Source organism: Haliotis rubra, unplaced genomic scaffold (genome assembly GCF_003918875.1).
Source record: "Haliotis rubra isolate DU_JTF1 unplaced genomic scaffold, ASM391887v1 Scf10, whole genome shotgun sequence".
Classification (NCBI taxonomy): Eukaryota; Metazoa; Mollusca; class Gastropoda; order Lepetellida; family Haliotidae; genus Haliotis; species Haliotis rubra.
The window spans coordinates 2,069,680-2,087,788 of NW_025764892.1; the positions used below are offsets into that span (position 1 = coordinate 2,069,680).

At 42.2% G+C, this 18,109-nt stretch overlaps 1 protein-coding gene across 3 annotated transcripts in view; it reads left to right on the forward strand.

The window, feature by feature from the left end:
* LOC124257183 (TBC1 domain family member 2B-like) overlaps positions 1-18,109 on the forward strand; it is a 48,170-nt gene that overhangs the window by 22,254 nt on the left and 7,807 nt on the right. For all 3 annotated transcript variants that reach the window (XM_046691235.1, XM_046691300.1, XM_046691377.1), the window contains 4 exons: positions 1,255-1,340; positions 13,378-13,489; positions 15,364-15,484; positions 17,681-17,826. In XM_046691235.1, coding sequence (XP_046547191.1) covers positions 1,255-1,340; positions 13,378-13,489; positions 15,364-15,484; positions 17,681-17,826 — 465 coding nt within the window. The remainder of the gene's footprint in view (positions 1-1,254; positions 1,341-13,377; positions 13,490-15,363; positions 15,485-17,680; positions 17,827-18,109) is intronic.

Below are 18,109 nucleotides of genomic sequence, written 5' to 3' on the forward strand. Positions count from 1 at the left end.
CTTCGCCCGCCTCGCCTCACCGCACCCCCACCCCCACGCGCTGTCAACCACTGGTTGGCATGATCCAGACTGGATTTTTAAATTCCGCCAGAATATGGCAACAGCTACCCTAGTTTTCATCATGTACCACCGGAATGTCGTGGTATTTTCCTTCCTCAAGTCTGCTATTATACTACTCACACTTTGCTAAGGATCACAAAAATTCCCAACTTTACTTAAACATAGATTTATAATTTGAAATTGTATCCATTTAAAACTAGATATATAATGATACGGTAACCCCTCTTTAGGCAAACAGCCACTTTAATCTAACCCTATGCACTTGATACATGAGTAACCATAAAACTGGTTGTCATGGCACCAATCAACCATTTTGCAAATCATAGAACGAGTCATTGACAAGTACACACCACCTGTCAAAATAGCAAGTATGGGATCCACAAGATGCAGTGACATACTGAAATCTAGGATATATGCTTACAATAAGCATAGATATGTGTAAACCACATTATACCCCATATCATAGTTTTCTGTTGAATCAGTGATTTGATCCTTAGCAAAGTGTGAATAGTATATTTATCAGGTTTCTTCACGGAACCTCAGTGTACTTTGTGCATGTTGGGATGATTGTATCACTGTTTTTTTTAATGGGTAATAGATTAGAATTATATAATAACTTCATGCAGGTGATTCAAACGTATTTTACTCGTTTGTTTCAAAGAACATCATTCCGAAGTTATTTTGATCAAGGTTATAACATTGAAGGCCTCAGTAAAGGCCTCTTTTCAAAAAGTTTGATGGTAGGCATGTGGAGGACATTTCGAATTTGATGCAACAGTGACAAAAATGATGTCCGATGCAATTCCCTGTTTTGACTTATACCATAGATTCCTGAATTATTCCTGCATGGTGGCAATCACTGTATTGTCTGGTCCAGACCTGATTTTTATACAAACAACATCATACAGCTGTAATACTGCTGAAACAAATAGCTGCTGATGATATAATCACAATTGTACATTCGACTCTGCTTGTAGCAGAGATTTCTTAAGAATGTGGAAAGGGTTTTGTCTCTTCTATTTTGTTAATGATTTTGTGGAAATTTATTGTGGAAGGGATACTCATGTAAGTGTTTATGTTGAGGTAATTTAAAATATTCTTTTCTTACTACATGCAGTGAAAGCAGCATTGATGTGCTCTCTGATATAAGTACACTATTGTCATATGTTGACCAAGATCTGTTTCATATTCTAGAAACTATGCAAAACTGGAAGCCGATTACTACAAGACCAAAAGCCGCTACCTTATCCTGTTGAAGGAAAACCAGACTCCGGTCATGGGTGAGTGTACAGTGTTCCTTACGTTGTGTTTCTTAGAGAACAGGGCAGATGTTACCATGGTTACCAACCAGTGGGGATTCAGGGTAAGAACTGGTTCTCAGCAGCCTGTAGGGGCAGTGGGGTAGCCTGATGGTTAAAGCGTTCGCTCGTCACGCCGAAGACCCGGGTTCGATTCCCCACATGGGTACAATGTGTGAAGCTCATTTCTGGTGTTCCCCGCCGTGATATTGCTGGAATATTGCTAAAAGCGGCGTAAAACCAAACTCAGTCACTCACTCACTCACTCAGCAGCCTGTACAGGGTTCTTGATCTCTCAACATTTGGGACAAAAGGGGTGGCAGGTTTCTAGATGTTGGGTATCTTCCAAGTTGCGATACTTTCACTTCAATCATGTTGAGGTTTAAGGATTGTTGCTTCTGTGTGGCCTTGCTTGATCTTGAAAACCTTGATGATCTTGTACAGGTTGGGATGAGGCGAGGCCATGATCTTTCTCAACTTATTGTGCCAACCCTCTACATGGTCGTTGGTTCTGGATTTTCACAACCATGCTTATTTTGAACAAACTCCACATGTACTTGTGCATTTGCCATGATAGCATTTGTGACTGATAGAATTCCATTACCTTTATATATATCATCATTTGAATTAAATTGATTATTAATGTGATCTCTGAAAATTGATGAATATTGTTCTGAGGTATCATATAATGATTGACAATGATTGGTGAACTGGATCAGTCTAATTAAACTTAGGCTCAGTATTATACGTTACATTGCTATACCAAGAGGTTAGCTGACGCTACCTTGTACTAGGGTTTGTTAGACTCAGTATAGCAGTGTAATGAATAATACAGTCTTAGTTTACTTAGACTGTGAACTGGGTAGATTGGTGAACATGTGTGACACTGATAGGGAAATTAGGATTATAGCAACAGTGAGAGACAGCTCACTGGGACAGTTTACCTGGAACCGCTACCTACTTTGATGGGTGAGTTCATCTCAGGACTAGTCTGCATGCCTGATGATGGGTGTGTTTGTGTGTGTGTGTGTTCATCCATTTTGTTCTGGGGAGGTAGGTGGGTCATCAGTTTTGTACACATGCACTAGGGTGGTTAGCAACCTTGTACATAAAAATATAAAATTATGCTTAATAATGATGGGAATGGGATGGGGGAAGGGGGAGTTCTGCATCCATTCTCTTTATTTGTGTGTACTGAACACTCATTCTGTGTGTTGTGGAAAACCTGGTAGGCTGATTGGATGGTCAGGGTAGGTGACCTGTTGATTTTGTATCAACATAAGGTGACTGTGTGACTTTACTGATAATATCAATCATTGTATACCAGATCTAGATTCCATTATTTACAGACCTTAGGCATATTGCTGGAGTGAGTGAGTTTAGTTTTATGCCGCACTCAGCAATATTCCAGCTATATGGAGGAGGTCTGTAAATAGTCCAGTCTGGACCAGACAATCCAGTGATCAACAGCATGAGCATTGATCTGCATAATTGGGAACCGATGACATGTGTCAACCAAGCCAGAGAGCCTGACCACCCGATCCCATTAGTCACCTCTTGCGACAAGCATGGGTTACCTGAAGGCTCATTTTAACCCGGACCTTCACGGATCTGGAATAAGTGAGATCAACAATAATCACAATAAAACTTCACTGATAGTTACATGTTAAAAGTGAAATAAGTAAGAACAATGCATAGTCAGAGTCGTCTGATTATGGGGGGCAGTGGGGTAGCTTAGTGATTTGGGTTCAATTCCCCACAATGGTACAACGTGTGAAGCCCATTACTGGTGTCCCTTGCATGAGATTGCTGGAATATTGCTTAAAGCCGCGTAAAACCATACTCGACCACTCACCTTATTCAAGTTATTATGATGTGAATAAGACATACATAAATGTTACAAAGAAGAATATTCATCACACATCTCTTCTTTTTATGTGCACAAGTCCCTTCCCATTATACATAAGTATTAATCGAAGATCATGGGCCAGAGTGAGCGAGTCATCTTTTGTTGCTGCTTTTAAAAATATTCTACAAATATCACAGTGGTCTCCACTAATTGAACCCAGGTTTTGGGTGTGACACTCTGTTGAGGAACTCATCAGATGTAATTTCCGAGACTCAACTAATATCCAACTGGATGCACTGGTCTTCCTGCACTATTAAAGCACAAATAGCTGCTACATTAAGCTAGTATCCTTCTTCCTACCTCCGCCATGCATGCCCTAGTGGGTACCACGCCTTTCAGCGCTTGACTTTTTGGTTTGCCATGATTATAAAACAATAAAACAGCATCTTGTGATAACTCAGTATTATGGAATCTGGATCACCAGACCACACGCAGTTTCCTCATCGAAGGTCATTGCTCCCCAGACCGACGATAACGAAGCTTCTAAGCCGGCGCTCGCTGGCTGACACCTGAACTCCAGATCGCCTTCATATCTAAAAGACTCAGCAAGGGATTACACAAGAGCTTCTCACAAGGCTATCAGTCCCTCATAGATCGCCAAGAAGGTCAACCCTATCGATATAGATCACCAAGATTTATCACCTCGCCGGGACAATTACCACGCCGACACTCACAGTGTCTGCACACTAAGCTCTACAACTAGATCTCCACAAGCTGCCAAACGATATAGAGATAGAGCCACACAGCCCTACATCAGAAGAGCAACAAACTTTATCTATGATGATGGAATGGAAGATGATGGAGGGAATACTCTCAGATGCAGATACAAGATATTGGATGGTCATTAATCTAGATCTCTTCATCACCTTCCAAGAGTGGCAATAAGCTAGACTTATCTGATGAAAGAAGATGACGAGATGCTATTACACTAATACCCACCACCTCGACAGGGCGGTAGTACCTCAGAACCTAGATACAGCATTTAACAAAGCCCAAAGGTTCAGACGCTACATCTGCTAAACTCAGCCAAGCAGTTTCCACGCAGATAATATGGAACCTTTCTTCAAAGCAAGACATCGATGAGAAACTATAAGCTGATCTCCGATGCCAAGAACAAGTACACAAGATTGATGATCGGAAATTGGTCCAGATAGAAACCATGACAGGCGTATGTTCTTCTTCGGGCTAGTCCAAATAGATCTAGAACAATAAATGACTTATCTCCAGATTTCTGAACACTCCACCTCTTGACAGAATGATTTACTCGGCCCTACTGATGCAAAAGAAGGAGTTTTAACAGATCATCTGACGCCTGTCTCAGCACGACCTTTTAGCTCGTCAGCCAAAGCTTCCTGCAACTGGGGTGAGAATCCAGCTCCACTATATACAGCCCCCTGTCTTCCCCTACCATCCACGGAGGAATAGACACAGTCTCCAAAGAAGTCACCAAGGATTCTAGAGAAGTCCTGATGATTAAATCGATGGACACGCTAGCCAGTGTCATTCGACAGACTTCACAAAGATACTCAGGGAGATCTAAATTCACGGGCCTACAAAGAGCTAGAGACAGGAAGATTGCCAGTTCCAGGGGAAGAGATTCTTTTCACCATATGGCAATATAGAGGAGGGTCAATGACCACAAGTGGGTGGACGCCTTCAACTACACTGGGAAAACTGGGGAATACTTCAAGACACCTATGTCTCCAACATTCTTCTTCAACGCTGATTTCAGATCCCACTACAGGCCAAGCCTCCACTAACAGTCAACCCTCACAAGTTCGAGGTAGAGGCACAACAACTACTAAAGTTAAGAGAGGCGGTTACATTACTCCTAACCAAGCAGGCCATAGAAGTAATAGAGCAAGGAAACATCGAACCAGGTTTCTACTCCCCAGTTTTCCTAGTACCCAAGAAGAACTCCAAGGAGAAATACAGACTCATTTACAACATGAGCTTCTTGTCTATAAATGATCTACAAGATGGTGTGACCTTCACCTATCAGATGCATCAGCCCCATGGTTATTCACTTATGATAATCTAAACCGAATTTCGACGACGGGATACTGATCCACAGCAGCGACATACAGCTGGGATGGTTAGTAAACTTACACGTGCTTCCACTTAGTACCATCGCAAGATCTGCAATTCCTGGTACTGAAACTATGGAGTATGATGTCTTTAACAATGTATAAATATGTGTACCTATATAGAGGTCTGATGCATCCTTCTTTAACACAAGTATTCTCAGTATCTTTGTACAAAATCCTTTAAGTTTTCCCACATTCTTTGAATTGATCTTGACAAGACATCAGTATGTTCCCACCATATGAGCAATGTAAAATCACTAATTGGTACTCACCCGGTTACCTCCCCTGCCCGTGGCGGGAACGAGTGTCGCCACCCTTCTACAGGATGTGAGGCGCCTGTGTCTCCTTACACACTATATCCTTTGGTTTTTCGCACCTTTTACCAGTTTACTATAAAGGTATAGCTAATCCTCCTTCCATTAATAGTGTCATTATTTCTACTGTTTATTCCGCGTGAGTTCATTGATTGTTCCAGCTAGTTTTACATTGATGAAAAACTGTACTATTGTTGAATTGCGTTTTCCGCTGATCATGCGGTATGCCCTAGTTGTACAATTAGCGTTTGACTCACGTTACTGATTACTGCATAGAATTTAACCAATTCTGCCTTTGATAAATACCATCTTTCGCGTCTTGAATTGCAGATAGGTCGCAAACTAGGTGTCAACGTCCAGATTGCCCATCCAGTCAACTGCTGTCAGTGATGAGACCCCCATGGGAAGAGGGGCGTGGGATGCAGTCCGTCACCTCTAAAACCCGACCTCTCCAGACATCCAGTCAAAGTCATGCCACATTCCCAGGGCAGCGCCAAAGGAAATCTGAAGTCATACTTTCTCCAGGCGAGATCGTTCCAGCGCTTAGAATTAGGCCTCTGATGACCAGCCTATCATCGCCGACATAAGCATCTAGTGGCGTCAGCGAGATCAACAAAGCAGCCTGATGCCTCTACACTGATGTGCGATGCTCACGCTAACTTACAGCAGAAAGGGCACCATCTACTTTAGCAGATCATCCCAGCGATCTTATAGAATCAGATCATGATTATGATGGAAGGCCACTATAGACTGGAGAAGCAGCCATCCCAGGGTCCGAGCAACGGCGAAGGCTCCAGCGTGAACAGCACCCCAGGGGCACCATCTTCGTAGCTTGCCGACAAAGCAGCCTTGAAGGAAGTCACAGACCACCTCGGCGAAGGACCCAGATACACAACTAGCCAGCGAAAATGAGAACATCATCACCTTCTTCCGGTACGTCATACTCAGATAATGGGGAATCTGATCCGCCAGACCACCGCCACCCGGCGAAGGTCATATCATCGTTCCCCAGGAGACCGGCGTTCGCGAAGGACATGAACAGATGGTCTTCATCTAAAAAGATCAACAAGGGACTACACAGAGCTTAGTGAAGCTATTTCCCCTCATAGATGCGCCAAGAAGGTCAACCTATCGATATAGATCACCAAGGCGATCCTCGCGCCGATCCACCCGTCGATCACCTCACAGGTCTGCATAAGCCTACAACTAGCTCCACTGGCGTCAAAGCGATATAGAGATAGAGAGCCACACAGCCCTACATCAGAAGAGCAACAACCTCTTATATCCTATGATGATGGAATGGAAGATGATGGAGGAATTATTTTCTCAGATGCAGAGATAAGATATTGGAGTCAATAATCTAGACTCACCTTCAAGTGGCAATCGCAGCTTATCCTGATGAAAGAAGATAGCGCTTGGATGCTATTACACTACCCCAATCGACCCGATTAGCGGTGCCTCAAGAACCTTACAGCATTTAACAAAGCCACAAAAAGGTTCCAGGCATACAGATTTAGTTCTCCACGCGCAATATGGAACCCCTTCTTCAAAGCGCCAGAACATCGATGAGAACTATAAGCTGCGATGCCTAGAACTACTACAAGATTGATGATAATTGGTTCAGATAGAAACCATGGCGAAGTACCTAGATCTAAGAACAATAAATACTTATCCTCCACGACCTCTGAAGAACAGAATGATTTACTTCGGCCCTACTGATGCAAAAGAAGGACCAGCAGTTTTTTAAGAATCATCTGGCCGTCTGTCTCAGCAATGACCTTAGCTTCGTCGTCAAAGCTTCCTGCAACTGGGGTGAGACTTTGCAAAACCACTATAAACAGCCCGTGGTCTTCCCCATCCATATTTGTGGAGGAATAGACACAGTCTCCAAAGAAGTCACCAAAGGATTCTAGAGAAGTCCTGATGATTAAATCGATGGACCTAGCCAGTGTCATCCGACAGACTTCACAAAAGATACTCAGGGAGATCTGAAAATTCCGCGAGGCCTACGCTAGAGACGGAAAGATTGCCAGTTCAGGGGAAGAGATTCTTTTAAGGTAAGCCCATATGGCAACTATAGAGGAGGGTCAGGGCGAGGCAGAGTTACCAGAGGTTCCACGCCCAACTATAAGCGGCTGAAAGACGGGTTAGATGTGACTGGAGTCTTCCACTAACCCGTTCCAGTACAACCGTCACAAGTGGGTGGGCGTCTTCAACTACACTGGGAAAACTGGGGGAATATACCAAGACACCTATGTCTCAACATTCTTCAGCAAGTTCGTGTTATCCCACTACAGGCCAAGCCTCCACTAACAGTCAACCCTCACAAGTTAGGGTAGAGGCACAACAACTACTAAAGAGTTAAGAGGCGGTTTTACTTCCTAACCAAGCGGGCCATAGAGAGTAATGAAGCAAGGAAACATCGAACCAGGTTTCTACTCCCCAGTTTTCCTGGTACCCAGAAGAACTCCGGGGAAATACAGACTCATTTACAACATGAGCTTCTTCAACAAGACTTACTTAAACAGACCACCCAGGTTCACTATGATACATCTACGCCTTCTGACGAATGATTAAGCCCCATGGACTACACAGTATTACAAGATGCTTATCTGCACATCCCAATTCGAATCCAGGAAATACTTGTAGGTTTAAACTAGGCGGGGTTACATTACCAGTGGAAAGTACTCCCATTGTTGTAGCCCCATGGTTATTCGAGGATGAAACCGATTGTTATCCTATCTACATGCGTCCAAAGGGCTCACGAACGTTCTTCCTCGGCTTGACGGGACACAGAGTAGATCAAGATCCACAACATTCAAACTAAGTTAAACTACATCCTTAAAGCTACTAACTTACAGCTGGGATGGTTAGTATTAAACTTACACAAGTCGGATATAGTACCATCGCCAGAATCTGCAACTAGGAATCCACGATTTATCACCAATCTCAACCGTATAGTCCCAAGAAGACCGTTGGCTTCCAGCAAGATCATTCCACCAGCTCTACTGTCACAGCTACTTAGGCAATGGCAGAGCTTACTGGGTCTTCTAACATCAGCCAAGACCTTGACAGTCATTGTGGTTAAATCCGTTACAGGTCTTCGATCAATACACATCGGCGACCTACAACCATTCCAGTCTACCGATACATCTCAGACCTCATCTATTATGGTGGACCGAAATCGAATGTCTCGCAGAAGGGATTTGTTTCAGAATTCAAGTGAGGAGCGTTAAGGTTAGGGGAGCTCATCTCTCCAACGGACGGCTTATCAGGGTTATGGACTCAGCTAGAAAGCAAACTCACACATAGCATTAGAGATGAAAGCTGTAATCAGCGCCATAAGACATTGGAGCAACATTCTACAGAAACTGATGATACATACCGACAACTTCGACGAGTGGCGTTTTTTATGTAAGGGAAGCTAGCCGAACCTTTTGCAACTGTTGAATTAATCCAAGATCTAAATCTACATGTCAAAGCATGCCACATTCCGGAGAATATTCACTCTCGGCCACATCTACCGTCGCCCGACAGAAGATGCTCAATACAGAGATATTTGCACAGATGAAAATCAAGGAGTGAATCTATTGCCACAAGGTTCAACCAATCTACAGGCGACCGTGTCACCAGTGCCAGACCCACAAGCATGGGATCTAAGCATTTCACAATAATACCCTCTAGTATTACAGAAAATCAACCCATGGGGAGCCTCAACTCACCAGACAGGCGTGGTTTTCCGCCTTAATACAAGATACATCAACCCGCACTAGAACTGCCAAACCTGTTAATACATCCTCACACCAAACAGGTGCACAGAAGCCCAAGTATTCAAACTTCAGTATTAATGGACTGTATTAAAATGTGTTTCAAACAAGAGAGGATATTCTACCAAGCTTGCCTTACTGATTGACTTATGCGATGACAAGTGGCAAAAGTTTCGAAAATTATGCAACCAGTTTTACAGCGAGCGTCCTCAAGTGGCAGACTATTTGTGTGTTACTACGGCAAAACAAACATTTAAAAGGCTCGACATTGTCAACATATCTTGCCGCCCTTAGTTCTGTGACTATGAGAGCTGTTAAATTAACCACCAGAGTTACTGGCCTTACTAAGTGCTTTCGATTGGAGGACCAAAAGCGGAAATTCCGCCAGCTTGGGATCTGAATGTAGTTTTCGACACCTCACAAGTGAGGATTCGAACCACAGCGTTTGAATTTCTCACAGAAAACAGTCTTCCTGTTATAAACTATGCGGCAAGAATAATATCTGAAATTCATGCTCTAGATTATGAGAGGATACAGTTTGATGAAAATCAAAGACGAAGCGCATGGGATCAAGATGGGATAAGAACTACCAGGTCCAGCCAGACGGGTTATTTCACATCCCTGCTATCCTCAATTCTTGGATCTCAAGATACGTTGGACTTATCTCTATGCCCAGCAGAGTGGATTCCAAAACAAAGGCGAAGATGCGGCTCAGAAGATTGTTCATCCCGTTATAAGCCTACCACATCAGACAGAAGTCTCTCGTGCCACCATATCAATATGGATAAGAACTGTCATTTTCTGGGCTATAAGGCAGCAGGACTGGACCACTCAACAGCATCCAAATCCCCATGGAAATCAGGGCATCCACCTACGCCTAACATGGTGTTTGCTAATCACTATCTCAGAGAGATATCACCACCGAGGACGTCTCTGGCATTATCATTTAGGTCCTTTGGTCCTAGCTCAGCAATTGACAGTTTTGTGGCTTTTGTTACCATATTGACATATAGAGTTTGAAATGTGAACAGGATTGTGATTATGAATCATGTCAGCCATACTGGTTTACTTCATGTCAATATATTTCAATGTCTACATATGGTAAAATATATTATTTATGCTTATGTTTTAACATAGTTTTGTTGGGCTCGCAAAATCAGGAGAGTGAAGCATGAAGAACCTTTCAAAATATTTGAAGATAATCATCTATGGAAATACTTAGGATAAAAAAAGCTTATGTTTTTACTTTGAAAGTAAATCATCTGTTTAGAGAAAAACATAATTGGATTCATGTTTAATACATACTGCTTGGCATCATATTCACAGTGAATGCACAACATTAACATATTGATTGAAATAGCAAAGGCATATTTCAGTGTCGAGCCAATAAAAATATATACTCTTGTTACAGTTATAGTATAGGTGGAAGGTAACAGGTTGTACATTTCAAACAGTTGACAAGCATCAGTAGCTTTGTTGCATCATTGATTACCAATACAATAGATTGATTCCATGGTTGAACAGTTGATATATGCCAGAGTAGTATGGTATAATAAACGTATCACATGGCATATTTCCCTAGAATGGTTATCGATTTGGTCACAGCTGGGTTAGTAGGTTATATGGAAGGGAGACACCAATATTGGTGGAGCATCTATACGTCATTCTGTTTGTCTGGCTGGAGGATTGGCTTGATGTGTTCTTAATTGGCTGGATTTGTGATACTTTTGATTTGGGCATTGCCTTGGCAGCATGCTCAAATATCCCTGAAGGATATTCTGGTTGTGTTTGGAATGTTTAGTTGAAGCCAGGATTACAGTTGTTCAACATCTGAAGATGTCTTATTACAGTATTGACGTCTGAACTATAATTGTGTCGCCATCTTGAATTTGGTGTTAACATTGTGAACCTTTGATAATTGTTTGTTCAACATCTTTGTCTTGTTTCCTGAAGTTCACTGGTTGGATTCTATTTGTGTCCAGCAACATAGTAATATTTCTGAATTGGATTTATGTCACAGGATGTTTGTAAACAAAGCTGCTGGATGAAGTCTTGTAATTCATTATGAGAACATGATTTCAGTGTTGAACATGTTGTCATCATGGTATATTATCGTAAGTTTGACTTTCATTGGATCTTACTGGATAACCTGAACCTTTCTGAATGATGATTCTTTCACTTACAACTGTCATTGAAAAGGAACACGAGAGATAATAAATCATCTGTACAACAGATTAGTATTGATATTGTGGATGTAGACCCTACATCGAGTAAGGACATTGTGAACTGAACCATATTGGATTTTATTGGAGTTGTCACCTGAGACTGAATTGTTTTTGAAGATTAGTTTGTGTAGACCCAAACTGCCAAGATGCATCGTAGATTCATTGTACAGTTCCTGTGTTTTGATCATGATGCCATCAGTCTCTTCCACCCATCCCACTTACGCCGACCTCGGCGACATCACTCGTGGTCACCTGGAACAGAACCCAACAAAGTCAGCTACTGGGACAAATTCAGAAAGTCTCCCCTGTAAGTCTGTATTTGGCTGAATATGTTAAGTCCTGAATCTGAACTTGGCCTCGTACACAGAGCAATCTTAGCGCTAAGATGATTATTAACACCTATGCTTATTCATAGAATTCAATATTCAATCATAATATTGCTTTGCGGACCAGAGACCAGAACCCCAGGGCCTAGATTTTTGAAGCTCTCTTAGAGCTAAGATCGTCGTAAGTTAATGTTAATGTATGGCAGTTACGACTATCGTAGCGCTAAGAGAGCTTCGAAAATCTAGTCCCTGAACTCCAGGACCACTTGCTTGGCGTAACGGTGGACTAGATGATTAGATTAGACAGTTCAAATGTGTGACCTGGTTTATTGATTGATAGTGTATCCATTTTTTGCTGTGAATAGCTGCAAAGTAACTGATGTGGCACAAACAATATTTCATTACTAACTACTTGTATCCAGATGGTATGAATCTGATGCTGTCAACCACCTGTTTATCTTGCTTGTGCTTGTGTACGTGCAGATGTATAGCTTGAATATTGCTGACAACATTCTATGAGTCAACATTCAGGCACTCACAATGGTCAACAAACATTGGAAACCAGAACCAGTCCGATACCATGAACCAAACTGTCATAATTAAATGTCAGATACAACCAAAATACATGCATAGCAGTCACATGACAGACAATGGACTTCCTTCTTTGTCGTGACTGATGGTGTTAACAGATTTCTGCGACTTATTGACAATTGAACTTAGGGCATGGGTACAATATTTTATTGTTTCCTTTATAGTCTGTTTGCAGTGAAAACGTACAGATGAATTTCACCTTAAACAAAAAAGTAAATCAAATAAAGTGAAATTGAGATTGTGAATCCTCATAACTTTACCTTGCCAATTGAACATTAAAATCTCAGAATTTTATTCAACTTAGGATAAAAGTTGTTTAACAAGCGATCGTAGTTTCGAATCGCTATTATTACTTTTTTTTGTTTAAAGTGAAATTCATTGGTACGTTTTCACTGCAAACAGACTATAGTAAGAATGTCAGGAAAATGTTTTTGTTTGAGGACCATTAAATAACTCACTGACTTTTGTGAGTACCTTTCAAATTATATAAATATCTTGTCATTGATGGATGCAATAAAGAGCAAGCTTAAACATGGCAAGATACCAAAAGATAACTGATTGATTACAATGACTTTATATGTATTTTAATATAGTGTCATGTCTTATCTTTGGACATCAGAAATGGGCTTCACACATTGTACCCATGTGGAGAATTGAACCCAACTCTTCAGCTTAACAAGTGAACACATTAACCACTTAGTTACCAACTCCCTCATGAATTACTTGTTTTAGTCTACCAAGTTTTGGTATTGACTACTGAACTGTTTCGGTCTTCATTCTTTTTGTTCTGTGTGCTGAAGGCGGCAGTGAAAACACACGGTCACAGGAGATTGTCAACCAGCTGCTGCAGGAAGCCATGGATGCTGAATCTGGGGATGCTGACAACAAGCACCTGCACATGGCATCAAACAGGTGGGTGACAAACATCTGCACATAGCATCAAACAGGTGGGTGACAAACATCTGCACATGGCATCAAACAGGTGGGTGACAAACATCTGCACATGGCATCAAACAGGTGGGTGACAAACATCTGCACATAGCATCAAACAGGTGGGTGACAAACATCTGCACATGGCATCAAACAGGTGGGTGACAAACATCTGCACATAGCATCAAACAGGTGGGTGACAAACACCTGCACATAGCATCAAACATGTGGGTGACAAACACCTGCACATGGCATCAAACATGTGGGTGACAAACATCTGTACATGGCATCAAACAGTTGGGTGACAAACATCTGCACATGGCATCAAACAGGTGGGTGACAAACATCTGCACATAGCATCAAACAGGTGGGTGACAAACATCTGCACATGGCATCAAACAGGTGGGTGACAAACATCTGCACATAGCATCAAACAGGTGGGTGACAAACACCTGCACATAGCATCAAACATGTGGGTGACAAACACCTGCACATGGCATCAAACATGTGGGTGACAAACATCTGTACATGGCATCAAACAGTTGGGTGACAAACATCTGCACATGGCATCAAACAGGTGGGTGACAAACATCTGCACATAGCATCAAACAGGTGGGTGACAAACATCTGCACATAGCATCAAACAGGTGGGTGACAAACATCTGCACATGGCATCAAACAGGTGGGTGACAAACATCTGCACATAGCATCAAACAGGTGGGTGACAAACACCTGCACATAGCATCAAACATGTGGGTGACAAACACCTGCACATGGCATCAAACATGTGGGTGACAAACATCTGTACATGGCATCAAACAGTTGGGTGACAAACATCTGCACATGGCATCAAACAGGTGGGTGACAAACATCTGCACATAGCATCAAACAGGTGGGTGACAAACATCTGCACATAGCATCAAACAGGTGGGTGACAAACACCTGCACATGGCATCAAACAGGTGGGTGACAAACATCTGCACATAGCATCAAACAGGTGGGTGACAAACATCTGCACATAGCATCAAACAGGTGGGTGACAAACACCTGCACATGGCATCAAACAGGTGGGTGACAAACATCTGCACATAGCATCAAACAGGTGGGTGACAAACATCTGCACATAGCATCAAACATGTGGGTGACAAACACCTGCACATGGCATCAAACATGTGGGTGACAAACATCTGCACATACCATCAAACAGGTGGGTGACAAACATCTGCACATACCATCAAACAGGTGGGTGACAAACATCTGCACATAGCATCAAACAGGTGGGTGACAAACATCTGCACATGGCATCAAACAGGTGGGTGACAAACATCTGCACATAGCATCAAACAGGTGGGTGACAAACACCTGCACATAGCATCAAACATGTGGGTGACAAACACCTGCACATGGCATCAAACAGGTGGGTGACAAACACCTGCACATGACATCAAACAAGTGGGTGACAAACATCTGCACATAGCATCAAACAGGTGGGTAACAAACATCTGCACATGGCATCAAACAGGTGGGTGACAAAAACCTGCACATGGCATCAAACAGGTTGATATCTGTACATTGCATTTGGATCACAAACAGATGCCCTAGTCAGACAGGTAGCACTCACTGTCCTAGCACCAACATGGATTATAATAGACACACCTCCACAACACTAGCTACATGTAATGTACATGTGAAAGGTTAACATGTTCATGTGAAATTCAGAACGGAAAATATTTCCAACATCAGTATTGGTTTTGTTTATTTATTTCCTTAAGAAAAAACAGTTCTTTAAGAGTTCTATACATTGTAAAGATAATCTTTGAAATTACTGACTCTGAAATGTTTGTGTCTGTTTGCAGCACACAGGAGTATGACCGCTACGGTTTCCAGAAGTGTTTGTTTGAGGAAGATGAAGACATTCTCCTGGCCCGAGCAGACCAGCTGCAGAGGCAGTCAGCAGAACTAGCCAACAATATCAAGGTATAACAACAACTACAACTACAACAACTACAACAACTACTACAACAACAACAACCTACCCATCCAAGCAGCATCATGATTGCCCATAGTATAGACAAACCAATTTGTAATTTCTTGATCAATGTCTGCAACTGTTAATTCTAATAGTTTACTAAGTAGACTGATTGAAGATTAAATCATGTACAAAAGATTACTATTGCATCAGAATTTGTCAAATCACTTAATTTGAAACAAAAAGGATATTTAACAGGCATTTGAGTTTCATTTGACTTGGCTATATTAATGGTTACGTTTGTCACACCTCCATAGAGAGATTCAACTACAGTGAAACCTGTCTAAACCAGCACCCCACGGGGCCGAAATATAATGCTGGTTTAGACAGGGTGCCGGTTTAGACAGTTATGATCATTTTCCAACATGGCTGCCATTTACACTCGTCAGTCTCTTTATCTGTATAATAAAGTGTACCGAGAGGAGTGTATTGGATTAAGGGACCTTGATTGGACTGCTCATACCCATGCCGGTGTAGCAGGCCATTTATTCCCCGGTCTAAACTTTCCCAAGGGAGAGGCCGAGGCAAAACTTTCCCTGGGGAGGTTTTGTCCGAGGATATTCTTACCCTGGGGAAAGTTTGGGCTAGGCTAAAGTTTCCCCCCCTAGGCCAAACTTTCCCCCCTGTTTAAACTAGGATATTTTGTTCTGTTTTCTATGAAAAGTGGGGAGATTCTGGCCTAGCTAGGCTACTTCTTCCCCACCCTTGTTTTTATATCAAAAGGGGGAGATTCTGGCCTACCTAGGCTACTTCTTCTCCACCCTCGTTCTCATATCAAAGGGGAGATCTGGCCTACCTAGGCTACTTCTTCTCCACCCTTGTTCTCATATCAAAAGGGGGAGATTCTGGCCTACCTAGGCTACTTCTTCTCCACCCTTGTTCTCATATCAAAAGGGGAGATTCTGGCCTACCTAGGCTACTTCTTCTCCACCCTTGTTCTCATATCAAAAGGGAGATCTGGCCTACCTAGGCTACTTCTTCTCCACCCTTGTTCTCATATCAAAAGGGGGAGATTCTGGCCTACCTAGGCTACTTCTTCCCCACCCTTGTTTTTATATCAAAAGGGGGAGATTCTGGCCTACCTAGGCTTCTTCTTCCCCACCCTTGTTTTTATATCAAAAGGGGGAGATTCTGGCCTACCTAGGCTACTTCTTCCCCACCATTGCTCTTACATAAAAAAAGGGGTGATTCTGGCCTAGCCAGCCTACTTCTTCCCCACCCTTGCTCTTACAAACCAACAGTAGGCTTGACTTATATTTTGGTACACATGTTTTCTAAATAGTCCACTTTTGCCTCTGACTTGGGTGTAGTGATTTGAATGCATATATCTCTAAATCCATCCTGTTCCTGTCGCCATTCCTATGAAGTCACATTGTATTAGTTCTTCATCTGTCCACCATAAGATGTAAACATTCAATCGCACATTTGATGGGTAAATAAGATGTAATATACACAGGTTGCTTGCTCTCTTATCACTAGTAATGATATAATATCTTTGCTTTTATTCTTGCTTTGCTTTTTAATCTCACCTTATAGAAGGGTATTGAAAGAAAATGGGAACCATGTACAAGTTATATATGAAGATGAAGATGACCTGTAAATTGTTAATGGAACTTGACATCAACATGAATATCTTATCAATGTGTTCACGTGAATAGCTATGTCTTGTTTTCGTTTCTGACTTTTTCAAGACGCACATAAACATGAAAACAAGGTTGGGGAAGAAATAGCCTAGCTAGGCCAGAATCTCCCCCTTTTGATATAAGAACAAGGATGGGAAACAAGTAGCCTTTAAAGTTGATCGAAGGGTGGGGAAAGTTTGGCCTAGGACAAACATTCCCCGGGGAAGATTAAGCCTGGGGGGGGGGGGAAAGTTTGGCCTAGGCTAAAAAGTTTCCCCGGGGAAAGTTTGTCCTAGGCCAAAGTTTCCCTGGTGCATGCCTGTGTTCAGTTCCCCATTTCATGTTATTGATGGAATATAGCTTAAGGTAAAACTGAACTCACTCATGTGTAAATGTATTCCCCACATGGGTACAATGTGTGAAGCCCATTTCTGGTGTCCCCCGCCGTGATATTGATGGAATATTGCTAAAAGTGGCGTAAAACTCAACTCCCTCACTCACTGACATGTGTAAATGTCCCAGGTGGCTGATGAAGCATCATCGCACCAGGTCAAGTGGGAGAACTTCATGGTGAATCAGTCAGGTCGACCTCTAAACAGGTCCCTGGAGCTGAAGACTCTCATCAGGTCAGGCATACCACACGAGTACAGAGAACAGGTGTGGAAAGGGTGAGTTGATTCAGTGTTTGTCTGTCCATATTGGGATGAGTGATAGCATGAGCTCACTTAAGTTGGAATCTTTTCCAATGATATGTATGTGTGTGAACACTTCTCAAATGAATATCCTCAGATCTATTACAATCTTTGGTGCATTGACACTGAAATATTAAACCAAAGTCAAATTTCATTTTGAAGTGATGGCATAACAACATTTTGCATCCAGTCTGATTGTGCTCCAATTTGTTGTACTGTTCTTCATAGCATTATATAGGAGGTCCAGTCACCCAATCAG